This window comes from Procambarus clarkii, chromosome 37 (genome assembly GCF_040958095.1).
Source record: "Procambarus clarkii isolate CNS0578487 chromosome 37, FALCON_Pclarkii_2.0, whole genome shotgun sequence".
Taxonomy (NCBI): domain Eukaryota; kingdom Metazoa; phylum Arthropoda; class Malacostraca; order Decapoda; family Cambaridae; genus Procambarus; species Procambarus clarkii.
The window spans coordinates 25,200,444-25,219,594 of record NC_091186.1 but is presented as its reverse complement, the minus strand read 5'-3'; the positions used below and the strand labels follow the sequence as shown (position 1 = coordinate 25,219,594).

The 19,151-nt window shown below is 37.2% G+C and overlaps 1 protein-coding gene across 11 annotated transcripts in view; it reads right to left on the bottom strand.

Moving 5' to 3' along the window:
• Positions 1–19,151, bottom strand: part of Wdr62 (WD repeat domain 62) — a 231,507-nt gene that overhangs the window by 4,419 nt on the left and 207,937 nt on the right. For 8 of the 11 annotated variants that reach the window (XM_069337296.1, XM_069337295.1, XM_069337294.1 and 5 more), the window contains 8 exons: positions 17,750–17,919; positions 16,863–16,965; positions 16,650–16,743; positions 12,747–12,881; positions 8,728–8,825; positions 7,870–7,987; positions 7,577–7,670; positions 1,060–1,307 (listed from right to left, as the gene is read on the bottom strand). In XM_069337296.1, coding sequence (XP_069193397.1) covers positions 1,060–1,307; positions 7,577–7,670; positions 7,870–7,987; positions 8,728–8,825; positions 12,747–12,881; positions 16,650–16,743; positions 16,863–16,965; positions 17,750–17,919 — 1,060 coding nt within the window. Of the gene's footprint in view, positions 1–1,059; positions 1,308–1,412; positions 2,374–7,576; positions 7,671–7,869; positions 7,988–8,727; positions 8,826–12,746; positions 12,882–16,649; positions 16,744–16,862; positions 16,966–17,749; positions 17,920–19,151 lie in introns of those variants that run through there. The other 3 variants (XM_069337288.1, XM_069337291.1, XM_069337290.1) reach the window with 3 other exon arrangements.

The window sequence follows — 19,151 nt, the reverse complement described above, 5'->3', positions numbered from 1 at the left end:
CCTGCTTCTTGTATTCTAGCACATGCATTATACATGAGGAAAACATCTCTTAATATCTGATGAGGGTTCTTCCTAACTTGTTCTGTTAACTACACTAGAAACCTCATTCAAATACCCTCTTTATTAAGCATAATACTTTACCTACAGCAGAATTTAACAATACCTGTAATGGCTCTCTTTGTGTGAACCTTTGGCAAACTTTAATCACTGTTTTAGCAGTTGCACTAATTTTTTTTTAATAATTATTTGTATGCAACATTATCACCTGATTTTGCTCCCCCACCCCTCCCCTGTTATTATTATTAAAGCTATTCATACTGCCTTGATTTAATTTTGTACACATTATTTAACTGTTAATGTGTTCTTTTACAGATTCCTTTAATCATCAGTCTTTGTTGAATAGGGTACAAAGTGCTGACAATGAAGAAGAGCAACACAAGGTTCAGGGTAGACTGCATCTTATCTTGAGGTTATCTTGAGATGATTTCGGGGCTTTAGTGTTCCCGCGGCCCGGTCCTCGACCAGGCCTCCACCCCCAGGAAGCAGCCCGTGACAGCTGACTAACTCCCAGGTACCTATTTACTGCTAGGTAACAGGGGCATTCAGGGTGAAAGAAACTTTGCCCATTTGTTTCTGCCTCGTGCGGGAATCGAACCCGCGCCACAGAATTACGAGTCCTGCGCGCTATCCACCAGGCTACGAGGCCCCTACAAAAGGCATGGAAGAGGATACTTCATCACTGTGAAGCAGGGTGTTTCAAAACAGTCTACTCTAAACCTGGTGTTCCTCAACATACTGTATAACATTTTTGTTAACTGAGAAGCAAATAGATAACTGCCTACTTTGGAATTACAAACATTTATCACATCAGTTTTACTTTACTACAAATACTTTATCAATTATATATCATGAATCACTGCAGAGATATACTGTTCCAATAAAATAAGCATTGGAAACATCAATTTAAATATATAAATATTATATAAAATGTCTAAACTGCCTGATTTACTGGAAAAGCAACCTGAAGAGAGATTATTCACACGCATATCAAATACTCACATGGCATATTTTCAAAGTCAATGTATGCAAGATCATCACGGGTAGGATATTCCTCAGGACTCATATCAACAGTCGAGGCAGCAGAGGATGGTCTGCTGATGTCAGAAGAAGGAAGGCCACGTCTTGAAACTGGAGAAGCTGCTGAAGCATACCGCCCTCGTACCGATTCTCCTCTGGATTTACTGGACAGGCTGTTACTGCGGGTGAGGTCACGCTCACTCACCGCACGAGTGGGAAGGTTGCCGCGCCTGACACATCAACACAACACAACACTTACAACATAAAGCTTAAGGAAATGCATACAACTACAACTAAACAATACAATTCTATTTTGCAAAATAATCAACAACATTCAAAGATGATTCTCATGATTCTGAATTCCTTAGTCAAAATAATATTGTGCTGTAGTTTTATGTTATACAGTACTATTATTGAAGGGTGACAAAACAAGTGACAACCTATAAAATTATAATTTGTAACATGTCAAGGTATACTAAACAGTACAATGTACAGTGGTACCTCAGCTTACGAACTTAATCCGTTTCCAGAGACGGTTTGCAAGCCAAAAATTCGCAACCCGAAACGAATTTTCCCATAAGAAATAATGTAAATTGAATTAATCCATTCCACACTCCCAAAAATATTAACTTCAAAATAAATTTCATACCTAATTCATCCAAATATTTAGTACTATTGTATGAACAAGTTATTGCTTATCTTTATTGATGACTCTTATTGGCGTATGGAAGACAGTGAGGAGGAGGGGAAGGAGGAGAGGTGCTAGTGTTTGGAAGGGGAGCCCCCTTCCATTATAACATCAGGCAGTGATGACTTCTTTGGGGTAATCTCTCCTATGTTTTGCAGGCATCCCATTAGGAACTGTTTGTGGCTCACTGCTTGCTTGTCTTGCTAAGAATCTGTCTAAAGATATTTGTTTTTCCCTACATTTTAACACTTGTCTGTAGCGAGACATCACATTGTCATTAATAAGGTCAATGCAACGGCCTGCTAAAGCTTTATCTGGATGAGTCTTTTTCAGTAAAACTTTGCAGTTCTTCCCATACTTCACACATTTTATTAATTAATGAGGAAGGGACATCCTCTACTGCCTCCTCCATCCCTGAAGATTTGTTGTACTGCCTAGCTAGTTCAACAACCCGTGTACCATTTTCATGTTCATGAATGATCTCTTGTTTTTGCTCCATTGGTCATCCTCACATGTGTTTTCTTAGGTTGGACCTTTATATACTGGACAGGCTGTTACTGCGGGTGAGGTCACGCTCACTCACCGCACGAGTTGGAAGGTTGCCGCGCTTGACACATCAACACATCACAACATTTACAACATAAAGCTTAAGGAAATGCATACAATTAAACAATACAATTCTATCTTTCTTGGGACCTATGGCGTGATATATAATAATTACTTTTATGTTCAGAAACCCAAAAATCAGAAAAACAATGAAATTCTTTACAAAGAGTTCAAGCACGATCCTCACCAAGGGAAGGCACTGGTAAACTGAAGCGCGGGCGACCCTACCAACAGGAACCATGCGCTCAGTCGACCCATACGTGTATCAACAAACTCATAACTCAAGGCAAAGTTTGTAAACCAATTCAAATTTTACGAAGAAATTGGGCTCGTAACCCGAAAAATTCGTAAAGAGGGCATTCGTAAGCCGAGGTGTCACTGTACCCTTCTCATAGATGAAAGAATAAAGAATCACAAAAAATTTAAATGGGAAATACAGATTTAATTAAATATAGCAAAAGGAAACACTACCAAATTAGACAATCTAAATATAAAAATTATGCAGACCTATATAATCCCTTCCACTGTGAGAGAAATCCTGACAGTTTCATTCATTCCGAGTACCAATAGTGTGGTAAGACCATTCTCGGTGTTAGACCATGTGGTAAATGGGGAAGCATTTCATTAGCAGCAAAGTACCACCTCTGACCACCAGAGGACTCTGGGAAGAGTAGCCTTCTTATGAATAGCTATTTAAACTCCGATTGTCAACAGAGCCTCTGGGGAAGAGAACATACCATCAACTGTGGTTACCATATCCTCATACAGGACATTCATGAATTATTAGATGGTATTGGTGATTTTGTACTTGTGATGACAGTAGGATCTCCTCACTGTTATCACTGACAGTGGTTTTACCGTAATGCTTTATACACAAGACTTTAATAATGATCTCAATCTACAACTAAGGCAACTATATTTGTTTTCAAGATTTTTTCGTAATCTACATAAATTATTCTATACCTGTACTTTCAAAAAATTGAACAAAATTTTCTAAATACTGTATATTTTTCAAGGGTGGGAGAGGGGTAGGGGGGAGGTGCATCAAGGATGCACAAAAAGACAAGCAAATTGGTGTATGAACTTTACAGTACTCTACATGTTTTCCTACAATTTGGGGAAAAATTTTGTTTTCGAAATTCTTTTTTGTTTTCAATTGTCGTGTCACTAAAGACTCGGGAGCAAAGCCCCCTTTTCAGCCACCCTAACCAAACTATTCCTCAGCCCTACATGTTCGCTACATCCTGGTTGGTCTGGTACTTATAGCTGGTTGGTCTGGTACTTATAGAAACATGCCTAATTTTCTCCTAAACACATTAAAATTTGTACTGGCAATATTTCTTATGTTCACTGAGAGGATACTGAATAGTCGTGGATCTCTGATGTTCATACAGTGTTTCCTGATTTGTGCATATGACACCCCTGCTCTTCACCGGGTCTATTCTGCAATTCCTACAGTATCATTTATTTTAATGTGCAAATTGAGGACCTGGCCTTCCAATACAGTATTTTCCATGTATATTTTATGTGATATCTCTCTCTCACTTTCTTTCTACAGAGTACATTTTAAGAGCTTTGAGACAGTTCATGTCTGTGTGTGTGTCATATATGTTTTCTGTATTACCTATAGTAGTTAACAACACAATAAATTATTATTCTCATGACCCCAATTATCATTCGAAGGTGGTTGTTCAGTATAGTAGTTTTTTTTTCATTTCATATAGTGTGAACGTGAGGCTTGTTATCTTACATTAAAAAAATAATAAATATAAATCATGCCCATATTCTGTGCATAAATTTTTTTGTAAATAATGTAAATCAGTCATATACCATGCAAACTATACACAATTAATGCTGGAGGACTGGGAAGCTTGAAATAAATGAGAGAAATTCAATAAAGGACCATGAAGCACTAAACTGTCTAAATGAGCCAATCATGCAAGACCACATAAATTTTGTATACAATTAGTGCATAAATTAATATTTATTGGGAATTTATTAAATTATCTTTTATGCCAAAATGTTAAATAGATATCTTGCATCAAATATGGTAATATAGGTGAAAATAATTTTTGATGTGGGTTTTTAACCCCCACTTGACGAGCGTTTATTGTCATACGTTGATGCATGGGATCAGGCGGTTATTGTCATGTGTAGATTTAAATTATTATTGTCTGGGTTTTACACATATGATGCTAATATGGATATAATACCTCTATGTTTACACAATGGAGCTTACCTTGACGCATGACAAAAATCCTGCTATTGTCTCATAGTTACCTTTCTATGTGAATGTGGTTATCGTCACAAATGTTATTATGCAAGTGCGGTAATCATTGTATAAAATTTGTCATAATTACATGTGTATACCAGTGATGTTCATAGGGTTTTTTCAACTTTGTATGGTTGTAATGAAATATACCAGGCCAATCAATTATCGCTTGAATATAAAAATAATGGAACTATAGCAGGACTATTGGTCCATACAATGCAGCTTTTATTTATATATTTATATATATTATATATATATATATATATATATATATATATATATATATATATATATATATATATATATATATATATATATATATATATATATATATATATATATATATTAGTATATTTTGGTAGCAGTCTTTCCTGTAGACATATATTATTAAATATGACCGAAAAAGTAAGATTAATAATTCTAACACGAATTTTCTCAATCTTTCGTACATTACGCTTCACTGTTGGAGGTAAATCAAAAATCACTTCTCCAAAATTCATTTTTATTTCTAGTCTGACGCGACACGGGCGCGTTTCGTAAAACTTATTACATTTTCAAAGACTTTACAAATACACAACTGATTAGAACTTACGTCTCTCTGATATTATATCTACATTTGAGTGAGGTGGGAAGGATGATGTGGCATTAACACAAGACAGAACAGGGGATATTAATAGGGTATTAAAAGTATCAACACAAGACAGAACAGAAACAATGGGTATTGAATAGAAGTGTTTGTAGAAAGCCTATTGGTCCATATTTCTTGATGCTTCTATATTGGAGCGGAGTCTTGAGGTGGGTAGAATATAGTTGTGCAATAATTGGCTGTTGATTGCTGGTGTTGACTTCTTGATGTGTAGTGCCTCGCAAACGTCAAGCCGCCTGCTATCGCTGTATCTATCGATGATTTCTGTGTTGTTTACTAGGATTTCTCTGGCGATGGTTTGGTTATGGGAAGAGATTATATGTTCCTTAATGGAGCCCTGTTGCTTATGCATCGTTAAACGCCTAGAAAGAGATGTTGTTGTCTTGCCTATATACTGGGTTTTTTGGAGCTTACAGTCCCCAAGTGGGCATTTGAAGGCATAGACGACGTTAGTCTCTTTTAAAGCGTTCTGTTTTGTGTCTGGAGAGTTTCTCATGAGTAGGCTGGCCGTTTATATAAAACCTATAAAACCAGAAAAACGGCCAGCCTACTCATGAGAAACTCTCCAGACACAAAACAGAACGCTTTAAAAGAGACTAACGTCGTCTATGCCTTCAAATGCCCACTTGGGGACTGTAAGCTCCAAAAAACCCAGTATATAGGCAAGACAACAACATCTCTTTCTAGGCGTTTAACGATGCATAAGCAACAGGGCTCCATTAAGGAACATATAATCTCTTCCCATAACCAAACCATCGCCAGAGAAATCCTAGTAAACAACACAGAAATCATCGATAGATACAGCGATAGCAGGCGGCTTGACGTTTGCGAGGCACTACACATCAAGAAGTCAACACCAGCAATCAACAGCCAATTATTGCACAACTATATTCTACCCACCTCAAGACTCCGCTCCAATATAGAAGCATCAAGAAATATGGACCAATAGGCTTTCTACAAACACTTCTATTCAATACCCATTGTTTCTGTTCTGTCTTGTGTTGATACTTTTAATACCCTATTAATATCCCCTGTTCTGTCTTGTGTTAATGCCACATCATCCTTCCCACCTCACTCAAATGTAGATATAATATCAGAGAGACGTAAGTTCTAATCAGTTGTGTATTTGTGAAGTCTTTGAAAATGTAATAAGTTTTACGAAACGCGCCCGTGTCGCGTCAGACTAGAAATAAAAATGAATTTTGGAGAAGTGATTTTTGATTTACCTCCAACAGTGAAGCGTAATGTACGAAAGATTGAGAAAATTCGTGTTAGAATTATTAATCTTACTTTTTCGGTCATATTTAATAATATATATATATATATATATATATGACAATGTCAGACCACGGAGGAAAAATGAAACAGGAAATTTTCCTTAAGTACTTTCGTATATTAAATACATCTTCAGAAGGTCTTAAATACATCTTAAATACATCTACCTTCTGAAGATGTATTTAATATATGAAAGAACTTAAGGAAAATTTCCTGTTTCATTTTTCCTCCGTGGTCTGACATTGTCACATTCTTAATCACGTGTTTATTTTCGTGATATACACACATATATATATATATATATATATATATATATATATATATATATATATATATATATATATATATAAATAGGAGCTGCCTCATACAAGGTAAGCTCTGTATGTATATACACATATACATACATACATACTATGTACGTATGTATATACACATATACATACATACATACTATGTATGTATATACACATATACATACATACATGTACAGTATGTACATATTTACATTTTTTAAGTTTTTCTAACATTTTACATACAAATGAATAATTCTATAAGAAAAGTAAATATTTTGTAATTTTTTATTATTATTATTATTATTATTGCATTGGCAGGAATGACCATTTTTCAATAGCCGCACATTAAGGGTTAAAGTGAAGGCCATACTAGTGGGTGTTGCTTAGATCAAGGGCCAAGCATTTTTTAATGAAACATGTTAAGGGCTTCTCATGTAGCTTAGAATTGGAGCATGCAAAGAATTGGAGCAAATTCAATTGGAGCATGAATATTGTCTTTGCATATTCATGCAAAGACAATATTCAAAATGCTTTGAAATTACTAAATGAAATTGAAAATGTTACAAAGAGTCTCAAACTGAGGACCACATATTTCATGCTACCGAGTGTATTATTAATTACGATCCAAGGTCATTGTTCCCCTTTGTGAAATTTGATTTGGGGGATTAATTTGAATAAGTGGATTAACATCAATATAAATTTGAATCCATAATGCTAACCTGTCACCACCATGAGTGCGACTGCGTGTATTTTTATGATCCGATGGAGAAGCATCCTCTGAGCTGGAATCTTCAGGGAACTGTCGAATATCACCTGACCAGAGAAGATAGTTTCCAAATCAAATTTTAAAGTAATACCAATATATGTTTGATACGTACAAAAACAAATGAATATAACATCTAATATTATGTTCACAATAACATTAGTTATATTGAACATAGGATAAACTCAAGCATGTTGTTTAAGCACAAAGTAGACAATAGAATTGTGATTTTCCCATGTCCTACTTTACCTGTGGAAACTGCCTGAGAGAGAGATGCCTTCCTTTTCAGGGCACGCGGAGTCATTTTGTTCATTGATGCTATTGTAGGGCGCATTGGACGTTCACTTCTTGAAATATCTTCACCGGTCTGGAATAAATAATTACATGCTAACAATTAATTTCACAAGTTTAAGAGCAAATGTGTTATAAAGTTGATATCATAGATCAGCAATGAGCAATATAAATAACCAACAATTAACCACAAAGGGAAACATAAGAAAATAAGAATAGAAGAAACTGTAGGCCTATTGGCCTATACAATAGCTTCTATTTATATCCAATGAAACTCATTCATATGCATGTTTAATTTAGGCCTGAAACAGTTAAATGAACATCTATTATGATCTATTATGAAAATCTATTATGTTCCTGACAATTTTGTTTTCCTTTCCTTGTTCTTGTACTATCATTTCATTTTCTGCAGTATCTGCCTCTGCACCATTGTTGTTCATTTCTTCTGATTAGGGCAACAAGGTAATGTTGTACTATGCTGCTGTACAGGGTAATGTTGTACTATGCTGCTGTACATGATAATGTTGTACTATGCTGCTGTACATAGTAATGTTACATGAAAAGATATCTGCTGCACTGATGCAAAATACCAGCCACCCCTGCTGTATCAAACCTATTATTCAGTGGGACATTCAATAAGCTTGCTTCACGAAGTATCCAAGTGAAATTGCTCAGAAAAAATTAAATGCACATAAAACAGAGAAGAAATAAAAATGATTAATTTCTTAAAGCTTGTATTTAAGTTTGGAATATCAGATTAATTTTAATTCTAACCAAAAATATTCATCTACAAAATATTTATGGAGAAAAACTCACCTGGTTAAGAACGCCAATGGAGCTAGAACGCGACAATGAGGAGTATGATCGCCCAGGGGATTTACTACTCGTTTTGGAACCCATTTTCTTTCCACCAGCTGTAAACATAAGGTTTAGAACATATCATACAAATGTAAAATTAAGTGAAATTGTTTAAAAAAAAAAAGCACTTAAATGTTTGAGCAAACTAATTTATATACAGTGTCTTCAAAATAATAGAACATGGATATCTGTAGCTCTTAAGAATACACAATCTCCCTAATAGTATTACATCAATGAACAGTCTTTTACTACAGGTTCCTGGTCACATATGACCTATTCACAAATATTACTACACATATATTTTGCAGGCTTTGTTTAATTACTTTTACAGATAAAAATTAGACACAGCACGGACTGGTTATGATTCTAAAATACTCTGAGGGAATTAGTTAAATAATAAACAAATGGATGCCCTTAAAGACATTCAAAATTCCATAGCCAAGAAGTTAGGCATTAATAACTAATTTACCTGAAAAATATTAAATACTGCACAAGACAATTTACTAAAACTAATAATAAAGGTGAGAAGCAAGCAACCACCACGACTATAGTGCTGGTCTTCATCACACTGTCCTACACGTCTGTAATGGCATTAGTACTCAAATTCCTTACCACACACCCCTATCATTTTTAGCCAACTCTTATAAAAACAGGCATAGAAAATAATAAGCTGGGCCAAATATTGAATAAAGATGTGTCAGGGTGCACTAATCTCCTCCTAAGACAACTGTCTTGCCTACATCAACATTTAATCAATCGTTATGAATGAGTTGAATCGCATTAATCTTTAGCTGGAGCTAACTTCTCAGGCACTATTCTGTAATAAATTTGCTAATAAAGTAATACTGTTAACTATAATGTTCAACAAAGAAGAGAGAAATATATAGCTTGTTATAACCCAAGAGAATATCTTGGGTTATGTATTCTTATTTAATATAATCTAAAACAAAAATATCAATGTAGAAATGGCATGATTAATAACTATTGCACTACTGTACTATATTGCTTAATTACACACAGGTATTAATACTGGTTTGTAATGAAGCATAATGAAACTATGAATTAATCATTAAATTTTTACTAGGAATATACTGTACTGCAAATGGCAAATTTGATTAAATGTTACTTCATATTCATAGAAGAACTCTTCCAACTTAAACAATATCGTGGGATCCAATTAATCGGACCCTATTTATAGAAATTTCGGACTAACCAGGGGGAAAAAAAATCAGATTCATAACTACAATTGTTGGGCTCAGATCTGATAAATTGAAATCAAGCACAGATTATATCTCGAATAACCTGGAAACCTTCATACTGTCAGATACTTGAGTCGTCTTGGTAGTGACAAACTCATTTGATAAGTCTAGCACTGAATATGATGAAATGCCTCTTTCTGGGAAGCCCTCAGTAGCTCCTCAATAACTGTACAATACCTCAAGAGACTTACAACTGCTACCAGGCCTCTGGACTTGCACAGGCCTACAAGAGACAAAAGATCAAAATCTAATCCACTAATTGAAGCTAGACGAGTCTGAGGATCAGAAAAACTGACCAGGAATACAGTGAGAATTTGCTTTTGAGGATCAGAGAAACTGATTAGGAATACAGTGAGAATTTGCTTCAACTAAGTTTTGAAACACCACATCGCTTAGTGGGACTGGGAGGGGTGGAGGCAAGGGAGAGAGAGAGAGAGAGAGAGAGAGAGAGAGACTGTGGTGGGGCAATGGGAGGGGAGAGGGGGAAGAGAGCGAGAGGACAGTTTTGTCGAGTTGTGTGAGTATTGGGGGGGGGGGGGAGGAGAAGGAAGTAGGGTTGTGATCCCTCCCCTCCTATCCCTCCCGAGGGAATAAGAGGGGGTAGGGGAGCGGAGTGGAGGTCAGAGAGAGATGGAGAATCGTGTGATATGGAATGGTATGGGAGAGAGGAAGGGTGAAGTGAGGTTTGGGATACATGGAGAGACGAGTGTAAAGGTCAGGTGGGAAGAGATAGATGCTGGGTGAATGTAGGGGTCGGTGCAGAGGGATAGATGGTGGGTGGATGTAGGGGTCAGGTGCAGAGGGATAGATGGTGGGTGAATGTAGGGGTCAAGTGCGGAGGCAAGGTGGATTGGGTCTGGGAATGAGTATTCATATACAATTCCATCAGCACAAATTCATTCCGTCAGTCAAGGGTGGCAAATCAAAATTAGATAAGAATGGCTGGATGTCTGGTTAATGGCTCAATAGACACTAAAGGTAAATTACATATAAACACGGATAAGACAGGATTGTTAGATAATTTTAGTACATGTAGGCAAGTACACCACTGTTTTCCTAGGGCCAAAGTCATTAATTGATCAAAGAATATGAGAAGAAAATGTTTACTTATCAGTGTCTACAGAGCAAGATTGCTTTTTAGCATCTGTCCTCATCTATTTGTGCTTTTCTGCTTGTCTGTTTATGCTAACACTGCAGCAGTGTCTTATCTATCTCACTGATTTGTACCTGGATGGTACCTGGATGGGGTTCTAGGAGTAGTACTACTCCTCAAGCCTGGCCCAGGGCCAGGCTTGACTGATTTTGATATTGATTACCTGGCTGCCTACCTTTGTGCATGACTGTGTTTGCGTGTATGTACATGGGTGTGTTTGTAGGCCCATCAATCAACACCACCAATTTGAAGCTGGGAAATAGATGATATTTTTTAATCATATGTAACGTAACAGGGAACTTGAGTCACTGAAGATTTGCAAGTTCCAATATTTTTAAAGAGAACTAATAAAGAGAAAAAGACAAAGATGCAGCCAACATGCAGACAAAAACCAGATATATGAAGACAGATATAACCACTTGCATACACATTATACGAGACAGAGTGACTGACAGACACAAGTCATGGACCCAGCATGTGTTTCTGTGAATACCAATCACTATTTACTCAGAGGAAAATCTTGTTCCTTGGGCAGTGCCTCCTATCTATTTGTAGCCTACTTGCTGCTTTAAACTTCTTGAAGTTCTATTTCCTGATAAAATTATTTGCACGTATACTATTTTTGTTTCATCTTCCAGTATATTAAAAATATTATACATTTTTTTATATATTATTTGGAAGTGTAAAGCTGCACAAAGCTTTGTTCTAGTATTTGAAGGAAAAACAAAAAAATTGGCAAAAACATCAAACACTCGGTGAACCGGAAGAAATTTGATCAAAATTAGGCAACTCGGTAACAGACAAAGCAAAACAAATAACTATTATCGAGAGGAAATTAAAGGTAACAAAACAAACAAAAGTGTGTTATAGTTAAGCAGTCTCCATTCCAAATCACTTAGCTGCCACCAGATGGCAGCCCAGTTCACCCATGGGTTCGACCAAACAACAACTTCATTCACGTGCTGCCCAAAAAGGCACTTTCAATCTCCACAAAGAATAAGGAAGTCAGTGGGTAAGGATGGAAAGCTACTGAGGGCTGCTTAGAAAGAGGCACTTAATGTTAATCTGGACTTGTTCCAATGGAGTGGAAGCGGATGCTTATATGAACAATTTCCACGAATACCAAACTGAACATACATACAATTCTGAACACGAACACATTGAGAAAATTTATGAAATTATAGTCTGGTCTCAATGTAGTTTATAATGTGAGTAGCCCAAAAACACTACTATGGCAATACAGGAACACTTCCTACCTAATCTGCTGACCATACAACCTTTAATTAATTAACATAAACCCCCAAAATTAAATAGTTCCTTTTATTACTTAAAACAGTTCCAAACCAAAATAACAACAATTAAAATAATATATACTTGAAAGATTAACTTATAAGGAATGAGTGTAAACGGTTATGTCGAGTACCTTAAAATGCACAATTTAACTTCATTAATAATTTGTGCATGTTAATGTAGCGTTCACTCCTTAAAGTAGTGTGGCAAGGGTTTAAGTCAAATGCAGCATGGCTGGCAAACAATTAGCAATAGTGGTGCGGGTGCAAGCATACCCGAGGGGGGAGTTGGCAGTAGGCGTCGTGGGGCACCTGGGATGGTGAGGTCACTGAGCGAGCACGTGCGGCGTAACCCACCACTGCCGCCACCACCAGGACTGCTGCTGAACCCACTGTCGCCACTCCCGCCATCTACAAACAACAGCACACATGCACAAGAGTGGATTCAGATAACATTCTAGGGACAGAGATGGTTTAATGAAGGAGGAATTCATTAATTATTGAAGTGTTCAATGAAAAGAACCCCTAGCAATGAGCTAGTTAATGATTACTGTCTCCATACATTCTCAATAGTTCATATTTTGGTGAACTACAATCCAAAAATGGGTAATCAAAAGGATAATTTTCTATTCACAAAGCATTTACTATGCTGAAACATTTCAGCCTGAATCCATCCATCATGCATTACACTGTATGCAAACAAACAGTGCTAGCACAACACACACATGCACAAACAAATTATGAACAAACAGAACTGTGCACAATAATCTAAAAGATATATAAAAATACAAAAAAAACATTGAATGTAATACTGACAAGACATTAATTACTGTATTGCTTACACAAATGATGCTTTCATGCTGCTTCATGCTTCACTCATATTAAAATTTAACTTAAAAATCAAGAAAATTGGTAACTGGTCATCCATAGAGCTAAAACTGTGTCCAAACATTCAAGCTATTGGACTAGCAAACAAATTGCAACTCAAGGACAAAATCTTTAAATTAGCAAAGAATTATTATATTGCTATGCTATAAATATAGCATAAAAGCATAAAATACCTTTTTAATTAATTAAACAAATTCTGGTATCATGCAAATGTAAATAATTAGTAACTACTATAAAATAAACAATATTTCCTGAAAAAATAAAGCATTGAATGTAATTAAACATCCCTTTCTGGGCATTCTTCACCAGCTTCCTGGTGCTTAAGGCTCTAGTACAATAGAGTCTTCCAAATGCTACTTGACACCTGGAATTGCACTGCCAACCAGAAACCAGAATCAGATGATTCACTCAGAAAGTTACAGGAGAAACAAAACAATCCACAGCTCTTAATTAGAAAGGAAAGTTAGGAACAATGCAAACAACACAAGTATCTGACTTGCGAGCACCAAATCCTATGACCTACCTTTCAAGTCCCCATTTTTGCATCTAAATCTGCAATACGAACCAGCTCCATTGTCCCCCATCATACAAATAGTGCTACTTTCATGTCTAAATGACAAAGTGGATGTGTGGAGTGCTATGAAAACATCTGATTGGGTGATGATGTCTGGTGGCTGACCAATGCTTCCATAATCAACAGTATTCTCATGACCCGTGTAAAATTTCTGTACATTCATTCTGTAAACCATTTCACTAAATGGGTCACAGAACTATTCATCATCTGCCTCTTTCTTTAGCAATTTGACCGTTCTGTCTTTAAAAAGCAAAATCAGGCAATTTACCCTAAAAAGCTGAAAAGCCTGACTAAATTGGGTGGATTCATCATGTCTCCACCCAATAGAGGAATGAGATAAACCTCTTGAATGCATGAGAACTGGCAACCTTGGTTAGAAAGAATGATTAGATACAGGTGTAAAGAGAAACAATGTCTGGAAATTAAACATAAACCCTTCCGTGAAGTGATGTGGGAAGGTGCACAAAGCAACAAACAAGAGAGAATCATTTAATGCAACATAGACACCTGGCTGAAGGCACAAGGCACCACAAAAATTAACGAGTCAGGGGCCAGGTGACCAACAACACATCTAATTGCTCAACCTTTCACCAACAGGCCTCACTTCGGTGACCAAGTTCCCAAGCACTGCCCAGACGTTGTGACAAATCAAAAGGAGTCAACTCAGAGAGGATGATACCAGAGTCCCTCAGAGGAGACAACTCAGGTGGAGAAAGAAAAACAAGCCAAAACCAGGAAGGATAACCCTGACACTAGAATAATCGGCTAGGGATATGCAAGGTGGACATGAATTCATGAAGTGTAAATAAGAAATAATGTACAAAGCCCCTTTTTGAAAGTACAAGGGAGACTGGTTCCTGCAGGGGCAAGTGAACACCAGGCACATTTACGAGAGTTGTGGGAAAATGAAACCCATATGTGGTGACCTGGTTTTGGTTGGGTGAAATTGTGCTAGGGTTGTTTACCTGCTGCCACCTATCATTTGCCTTGGTTCTTAACTTACCATTCATATTAATAATAGGCTGTTTTGCATATCACTTACCAGATGATTTCCTCTGTTTTAGGTCAATCTTAAGCCTTATTCTTCCCTTGCTTCTATGAGCAAACCATATTTTGATCCTGATTTCCAGTAGGCTGTACAAGTCTAGAAGCCTGATAGCATTTGAAGTCACTGTGGCACTAGAGCCTTAAGCATCCGGGAGCTATTGAGGGGGCTAACCCAGAAAGGTAAACATAAGATTATTAAGATAAAAATTATAAAGGGAAAAAATAAGGAGGGGGTTGGGGTCAGGAGTCTCTGAACCTGTAATGTCATTCCTCATGCCATAACAGCAGCCAGGCGAAACAAGATATCCAACCCTTACGTTTCGAGGGAAGTACTTGCTGTATGGTGACCTTCTTTGCCAAGAAAACCCGATGGGCCCTGCCTGGAGCAGGAATAACTCCTGGAGGAAGTGTAGGCGGGGAGGAAGGCAGGTAGACAGCTGGAGGAGGCCCTGGGGGAAGGGGTTGAGCCTGCACCACAGGAAAGTCCTCAGCATCAACTAAACTGGCTGGGGGAAGAATTACCCGATTTTTGTGAGCTTGTCTTCGTGGTGATAATTCACGACCTTGTCTTCTTAGCTGTTCTACTACTGGGGACTGAGGTATTGAAAATGTTACAGGAGTCGAGCGTTCAAGACGATATGAATGTGTTTCTACAGTATATGCAGACACAGCATTATTACTGTCATTTCTCTGTAAAGTTAGGCTCTCCTTAGGCTGGCTTACAATGCCATTTGTAGTGTCAGGAAGTGTCATACATCTAGAACTAGTTGTGTGCCCTGGGGACTTTACAGAAAAATATGGTGGGTTTGTAGGAGTCTGCACATCTGAGTGGCTACTGTCACTATTAGCTAGTGCTGTATCAGATGACGTCCTAAATACTTGGGAGTGAGAATTAGTTGGCATTTCATTAGTTGGAAACACATCAGATTCATAATCATTTAGTCTGTTCTTTCTTATACCCTCAAGAGAGAGTCTTTGCCATCTCTGCCTCTTACGACGTGGGCGTGGCAAAGTTCTAGGCGTTTCAAATATACGGTGACGAGGAGTGTCCTCGGCTTCTGGCTGAACTGCCGGTTCCTCCTCCTCCTCTTCATCATTTTCTCCATCTTCTAAACTATCGCAGCTAAAATTTGACGTCTCACTCTTGACAGTGTCACTATCCGAGTCATCCTCACCTCTGTGACGATTCTGATGAACTTGTTTTGAAAAAGGTTCCTGGGAACTTAATAGGGCCAGACTTCGGAGTGTCTCCTCCAAGGAATCCGTATCAACTTCAGGTGGAGATGGTGGGCATCCTATCAAAAGGTCAAACTCTTGCAGGTCTCTTTCCAGTTGTGCTAGTAGTTGCTTACCTGTTCTCTGCTGATCTCTTGGCACTGCACTGCCATCAAATACTGCTGTACTAATCTTTCCTACACTGTCAACTCTGGTATCTGCACCAAACCTTCCATACTCTGAAAGGCAACTAGACCCTAACTCAGGTATACTGCCAGTAGGATATCGTGGAAGACAGCCCGATACTAATTCAGGAATATTACCAACACCGGGACCAATTGTTGGGACACTGCTGGTGAGTAGTTCAGGAAAATTGTTGGTGCCTGTGAGAGGAATGTGAGAGGCAGTAGGGACAAGATGATGGAAGAGGTTATCATCACAGTGATGGTTGTTACCTTGGTTCCCAGACATATAAGATGTATCTTTCTCAGGGATGTTGCTAAGGTCCGAGATGCTCTTGCTATTTCTTAGGTTAGACTTATATCCAATCTGACAAAAGAATGAAGAGTAAAACGGGTTATTTATTATGCATATAGTATTTACAATGTTATCAAATAAAGCACTATTGAATCAAAGTTATAGTTATGTACAAGTTTCACATCACTCACACTTTGAAGTTTCTTTCTTGTTTCTTCAATTCTCTTCAAAAGCTCTTCTCTTTTGTTTGACACTTGTGTCTCTTTGTGTCTTGAATTAAATTTATAAGATATACTGCAAAAAAAAAAAAAATATATTATTATTATTATTATTATTATTATTATTATTATTATTATTATTATTATTATTATTATCATTACTTCAAAAAAAATGATAATTAATATTGAAGTGTTTATTATATAAACATCCTTTCCTGTGAATACAGAGCAAATTAATGACTAATTCTGGTTGATAAAGTACCATTGAAGAAGATACTTTAAATTAATTTAATGAAAATTCAATCAAAATTGGATCACACTTTGTGCATAATATTAACTATGCATCAATATCTGAAACAAATTGCTAAGTGCTGAAACATTTTATGGTAAAATCTTCCTGCCAATATGCTAACAGATTGTCAATAAATTTAATAATCAAGAACAACTAGGTGAATACACTCCTCCACCCCACCAGGAAAAGCATTCAGAAAGTCAATGAAGCTCTACAGACTACTATAAAGTTCACAGAAAAAGAAGTTCCAAAATTGCCAAACAACTCTACGAACAATTCCCATAAAACCAACTCGAACCTGTTAGTACCGATAACCTGGTTAGTACCAGGCTGGCTGACCCCAGCCAGCCTGACTCCAGCCAGTTTTATAATGCATGAAAATGCATGGAAAACTACTACCACTGCTGTCACCATTTATAATGATACAAATACTATCTTTTATAACACACCAATGAGAAAGCCAGTGTCATGACTGTAAGATGTCTTTGTTCACCAACCAGCCAGCCAGCGTCTTGGTAAAATATACAACTGTCTCTGCAGTTAAATTAACCTACAAAAAAATCCTCACCTATTTTTATTTTTTACTTCTTTTTCGGGTCTTGCAGCCTCTCCCTCTAATGACTCATAATTAGTCTTGAGAAAGTTCTCTCGCCTGCCAACACGATCAATACTCTCGGTGCTTACACTTAACATGGACATAATGTTACGCTCAGCAGTGTCGGCACTCGGTGTAGAAACCTGCAAAGACGTAAACAACATAAATTCTGCATTAAGAAAAAGTTGCAATTTAGATATTACAAAAAAATCAGGTTACATTTTTTTTAAAACTAAAAACAGAAGAGTTTTTTCTTGCCTATTTTTAATAGAGCCTATTTTTGTGGTATTGGTATCAGTAGAATTTATGTTGAGGCTTTAAAATAAGCTCTCAAATTTAAATATTGAGAAAGGTTATGGGTCATATTATTTATAACTCATTTGAAGCTAACAGTATGCATTAATATGGAATTAATACTGATATCTAAATATATTGCTGGCTGCACAGTGAAATCACAAGCACATGTGTATCTATGAGAAAATATTGAGGTTAGAGAATGGGATCGAATTTATACCCCCTGGACGCCTCAAGCAGTGTGTGTTAATGTTGTAGCAGCCAAAGAGCTGTAATAGTTCAAACTCTGGCTCAGAACAAAACACAAAATTTTCTTATCCTGTTGACACTGCAATTAGTAGTTCTCAGCTCGTCTCACACAGCACACACTCAACTCTTCTCCCCACCAACACTCAACTCCCCACCCCCTGAGTCCCCCTCACCCCACACTCAACTCTCAATCCCCATGTTTTCATGATCTTATTTGATCTGAGTTTTAGTATTCAAGATTACATTAGAGAACTGTATCCATTATATTTATAAAATCCAAATACTGTACCAATTCTTCTAAAGCACGCTCATGGCTATATTCAACATTTCCAACTAAGTATGTCATCATGCTACAGGGGCCTGACAGCTGAGTGACCAGCACTCGGCATTCATAGTCCTAAGGTTCGGGGTTTGATCCCCGGTGGATACGGAAACAAATGGGCAGTTTCTTTCACCCTAATGCTCATGTTCACCTAGCAGTAAATAGGTACCTGGGAGTTAGACAGCTGCTACGAGCTGCTTCCTGGGGGTGTGTAACAAAAAGGAGGCCTGGTCGAGGACCAGGCTGTGGGGACGTTAAACCTCGAAATCATCTCAAGATAACCTCAAGAAGATGCTTGTAATCATTTCAAAACTGATTAGCTATACAGTTTTTTGAGTAATCAGTACCCAATCAGTTACTAATCTACTAATCGGTAACCACTGTGCTATAGACCACTGAACAGACTTACTTTATGATATAATTATGATGATCAACATCGAGTGAATATTATGACTTCGTTTGCACGCAATGAGACTATGAGAAGAATTATCTCTCCGAGTTCTAATCACC